This window comes from Lolium rigidum, chromosome 1 (genome assembly GCF_022539505.1).
Source record: "Lolium rigidum isolate FL_2022 chromosome 1, APGP_CSIRO_Lrig_0.1, whole genome shotgun sequence".
NCBI lineage: Eukaryota > Viridiplantae > Streptophyta > Magnoliopsida > Poales > Poaceae > Lolium > Lolium rigidum.
The window spans coordinates 67,464,913-67,469,904 of record NC_061508.1 but is presented as its reverse complement, the minus strand read 5'-3'; the positions used below and the strand labels follow the sequence as shown (position 1 = coordinate 67,469,904).

General features: G+C 45.7%; 1 protein-coding gene across 1 annotated transcript; it reads right to left on the bottom strand.

The window, feature by feature from the left end:
* Nucleotides 1–1,364: 1,364 nt before the first annotated feature.
* LOC124646582 (cytochrome P450 89A2-like) lies at nucleotides 1,365–4,085 on the bottom strand. Its single transcript, XM_047186688.1, has 3 exons — nucleotides 3,492–4,085; nucleotides 2,930–3,452; nucleotides 1,365–1,750 (listed from the first exon to the last, which is right to left on the bottom strand). The coding sequence occupies exons 1-3, from the start codon at nucleotides 4,083–4,085 to the stop codon at nucleotides 1,365–1,367; spliced, it is 1,503 nt and encodes a 500-aa protein (XP_047042644.1).
* Nucleotides 4,086–4,992: the final 907 nt, after the last annotated feature.

The following is a 4,992-nucleotide window of genomic DNA, read 5'->3' as shown; positions in this document are numbered from 1 at the left end:
TGCGGGAATCTCGCCGAGCCGAGCTTATCTTTTTGCTGTTTGGGAAATTAATTGTGTAATCAATTTCGAGTCATTAACGGACGCGTTACTCGGCCGTTTTGCCTTCCGGTTTTCTGGATCGTGGCTGTGCCGACTCGGACGTGGGCTGCGCCCCACGACCTTCCCGAACCGCACTATATAAGCGCGGAGTCCAACCCTAGTCTGTACCAGACGCATACGCTAGTACCTGCTTCCAGTTCATTGCGCCGCCGCCTTCGTCTTCCTCATCCCGTCCGTCGGCGTGCACCGACTGCCGGGACAGTAGGCCTCCGGAACCCTGCCTCTCGTGAACCTGTACGGGTGAGGGGCAATCAGGTTTTTGGGGAGCGCTCCGGCGCGACTACTGGCATCACGACGTCGTCATCGGACGACGAGTTCCTCCACACCGACAACTTCTTCCCGGACCTCAGCGACTTCTTCGGCAACCTCAACATGGGCGACAATGACGCTGCTGCAAAGTATGTGATTTTGTCGTCTCTCTTTCAGTTTCTGTTAGAGTTTCTTCTTCTAGTTTGTGTGGTAGATGCGATCAGTTTATCTTGTTTAGATGTGATATGTTCATCTACCTTACTAGTCAGCATGATTAGTTTATTTCTTATTTTCGTAGTCATGATTTATCATTTACTTGTACGGATTATTTCATATGGATATTTGCTTATATTTTCAACAATCCAAAAAATCTGATTTTAGGCAAATCAATTCAAGCAGCGTTGCTGCCGCTACTCGACTTCCCCTCTTTGATGGTATGCATTACAAGAGGTGGCGCACAAAGGCAGTTCTAACCTAGGCTGTTTTAGCGCCACAGATGCTAGACCTGAGGGGCCTCTCTCTGCAGAGGAGCAGGAAAAGTTTGAGAAGGTCGACGCCATGTTTAAGGCGGCCTTGTTCAGCATTCTTGGGGACAACATTGTTTTCTTATCTTATGTAAAATTCTCTATTAGCTCACGTCAGTTGCGTAGGGTTAATCCCACTAAAACATGGTGTATTTTTTTCTCAATGTGTGTTCTTTCAATTTCATGCCAAAAACTATATGGTCTATATCTAGGAATGGAGAGAGTAGTACTTTTTGAAGGGAAATTCATAAAACCCAAACAAGAAGACTTTTTATTTTCCTTTATTTGTCATGGTGTAGGACAGTTCTCGATTCATCGTTTGACTCTGAGTACATATGCTCAGACTCAGAGTCATATAATCCATATACAGGCACATATACTCTCGGATACATGAATTAACTTACTAGTAGTACTGATAATGCGTTGAGTAAAGAGCTGGTGGGACTACGCATGCATGCACCGATGCGATTGCAAGCCTTGTGTGATTGTCGTTCAGTGCTTCAGGAAAGAAGCTCGTGGCGTGACATGGGCACGAAGTGGCTTCTTCATCACTTTGAAGAACCCGTCGAGCTCCGTGAGGTCGACGCTGCTTTCGTCGGCCCACTCGAAGTCGCGCACCAGCGCTGCCATGAAGCACTTGACGTTTAGCATCGCCAGACCCATGCCCGGGCAGTACCTCGGCCCCGCGCCGAACGGCATCATCTTTATCTCCTTGGGCCCCGGCAACGGTCCAACGTCCTCCTCCTCGCCTCCGGCAAGGAACCGTTCTGGACGGAACTCGTCGGGATCGGGCCATGTCTTGGAGTCCCTTCCAATGGCCCCCAACGAAAAGTGCACCCGCAGGCCGCCGTCCGGCATGGTCGTCCGGCCAATCACCACTAGTAGAAAAACCCCCCTTTAGTACCGGTTTCAAAGGGCCTTTAGTACCGGTTTTGGAACCGGTACTAATTATCCGGCACTAAAGGCCTCCCACCTTTAGTACCGGTTCCTTACGAACCGAGTACTTAAAGGTCCCGCGGAGCTGGTGATCTTTTTTTTTATTTTTTTCACAAAAATGCTATTTCGTTTAATTTTTTTATCCATTTTTTTTCACTCCCTTTTTTTCACAATTTCTAATATTTCCGTTAGTCTCTAACTACACTTAATCTCTAGTTAATTACTTACCCTTGGTCAAACTTCCCGATCGGTCACCCATCCTCACACTACTCCAACACTAGCACGCTTAACTTCCGGGTTCCTTTCCGTCCCACTTCCAAGTGCTTCGCGCGCATGTTGTTGATACTACTATCATATCAATCCTATTAACATGTTGGTCAATGTCACACTTCTTTATTATTTGTATTGCAAATAATTTTTTTAATAAACAAAAGTAATGATGTAATAATAATGTTGAATAAATAAATAAAATTAACTTTTTAATTTGTATTATTTTTATTTATTTTTAAAAAAATTAATATTTTTTTGCCAAACCTTAAACCTGAAAATTTGAAAATCTTATAATTTGCTAAAAGTAATAGTAATATTCTGGGATTCAAAAATCTTATAATTATTAATTTTAATTTTTAAAAAATAAAGAAAATATAAAATTCTAAATTTTTGGGAAAAACCTAAAATATTCCTGCTTTCATATTTTCATTTTGAATTTTGAGAATCTAAAAATGGGCTAACCGGGTAAACCCTGGTGAAATCGGATGTAACTTTTTCCACGGATTTTTTTGATATATTATACGTTTTTTTTCGACGTCGTATGCAAAAGTTATTACCGTTTTACCATTTTTCAAAACTTTTTTGCAAAAAAGTGAAAATTCAATTTTTTAAATTTTCCCTAATAGTAGGTTGCATAACATACAAGAATCTGAAAACATTTTATTTTTTGAATTTTCTATCATTTTCTTTAGTACCGGTTCGTGTCACGAACCGGTATTAAAGGTCCTTACGAACCGGTACTAAAGGTCTACTAGTGCAACCGGTACTAATGCCCCCTTTAGTACCGATTCGTAAGGGAACCGGTATTTATGGCTTAGATGGATGCCCATTTTTCTACTAGTGCACGGCGCCCCCGGCCTCGGTGCGGACCTCGCGTATGGCGAATGGCACCGCCGGGTGCATGCGGAGGCTCTCCAGCACCACGGCGTGCAAGTACGGCATCACGCTGCGGTGAAACATCTGTATGTCTCTCTCCTCGGACGGAGACGGACACTTGCCGTCGCAGTTGGCGATGACCTCGCGGCGTAGTTTGTTCTGGATCTGCGGTTTGGTCACGAGGTGAGCCAGTGTCCACTCGATGCTGGCCACCACAGTCTCCGTGCCAGCACCAAGGAACTCCGACACAAGGCTCACCAACTGGTCGTCCGTGAGCGGTCGCCGGATCATGTCCTCGTCGTCGTCGAGCTGGTCGTCGAACTCGACGTTGGGGACGCGGAGATCGAGGAGGGAATCTATGTACGAACGTACTTCCCCATCCTCGTTGCAGTTTGGAGACGAATGCCGCCGTGCCTCGATGAGAGGGAGGAAAAGCTCGGCCTGCCGTTGGCGGAAGGAGACGTAATCCCTGCCCGACCAGGACCAGCGAACTAGCTTCTGTAGCTTAGCAGCCGTCGTCGTCGGCGGCGACCTGGCCCCAAGCTCAGGCTGCTTGTTGGAAGACAAGGTTTCCCCGACGGCCTGCACGAAGCCCTGGATGACACGCTGCATGGCACGTACCTGAACCTCGTCCACAGCGCCGAAGCACAAGCGTGCAACCATGGAGAACACGGCGGCGTAGAGGCAGTCACGGACCATGATCACCACCTTGCCCTTGGCTGCTGACTGCCGCAGGTCAGTGACGACGGTGTCAACTGCTGCACGTCGCAGCGGGCCAAATGAAGCGATGCGCGTGGCGTGGATGACTTGGGAGGAGAGGTTGCACCGCAGAGCACGCCAGAACCGGCCATGGGGAGCGGAGATTATGTTGTCACTCCGTCGCCGCCGGTAGCCAGTCACCAGACGTTTGCCGAAGAGCGCGGAAGGACGGTTCGAGAAGACGTCGGCATTGTCGACCAGCGCGCGCTGGGTGATAGTGGCATCGCTGATCGTTATTAGCCGCTGCTGCGGGATTACTGGCGCCGGCGCCGATGCACGGCCGGCACAGAACATGATAATCCTGCGTCGCAGGAACACCGCGGCCGATAAGAAGAAGAAAGCAGCAGCAACTAGTGTTGCCAAGGACTCCATGTGTTCCCACGTACATGCATGCCCAAGTAGTTCCTGTTTATTTATAGCGTTTTGCTAAGGGAAACTGAGTCCCGAATCACCGAGATATGCCCAACTGGTGAAAAGAGGGAAACGTGCAATTCTTTATTTATTTATTAAGCAACAGGACTCTACTGCACAACTTTATTAATTAAAGCACACTTACATCAGCCACCAACAAAGGTGAAATAAAAATAGGTGGTTCCTCAAACCAAACAGTTGGTTGACTTGCACACACTCCTTTGCTAAAACGTGCAATTCTATTACCGAGTAGTACCTCCTCCCATCCATATTAAACGTCATGGTTTTGCTTTAAAAGAAATGTGAATGGTTATTTCAGTTATCTATATCTATCTTTAATATTAAATTAGGAAAAGTGCTTGAGCGTTGCTACAGCGGAGTGATCCAAAGGGTGACAACAAGTTTGACAAAAAAAATCAGGAAACTATTTAATTGTAAAGCATGAGAGAAAGTGGTTTCCAATCATACAGCCACAAATATATATTTTCTCTACCGGCAAGTCGTATCTTCATAACCAACCTTACATTGTAAGATCATAAAGCGACATTATATGTTCTTCTCTTACCTACTTCCATTTCCATTCTCTTTATCCTTTATTGATCTAGCATTGTCACCGGTTCGAAAGCCTCATCTCGCCCTATCATTCCTTGGGCTTCTTTTCAAAACTTCAGCAAATCTATGAAATGGTCTGATTTGCAACTGAAAGAGTTCTTACCTACCACGAGGTGATTATTAATTTTCTGGATGACAAAATAATGTAAGATGCACGTTTTGAAATTATAATTTTTGTCTATCCATATTCTTCAATTTTAACAAACATAACATGTCCTAACCACAAAAAACATATAGAGAACAAATGTGGTGGATA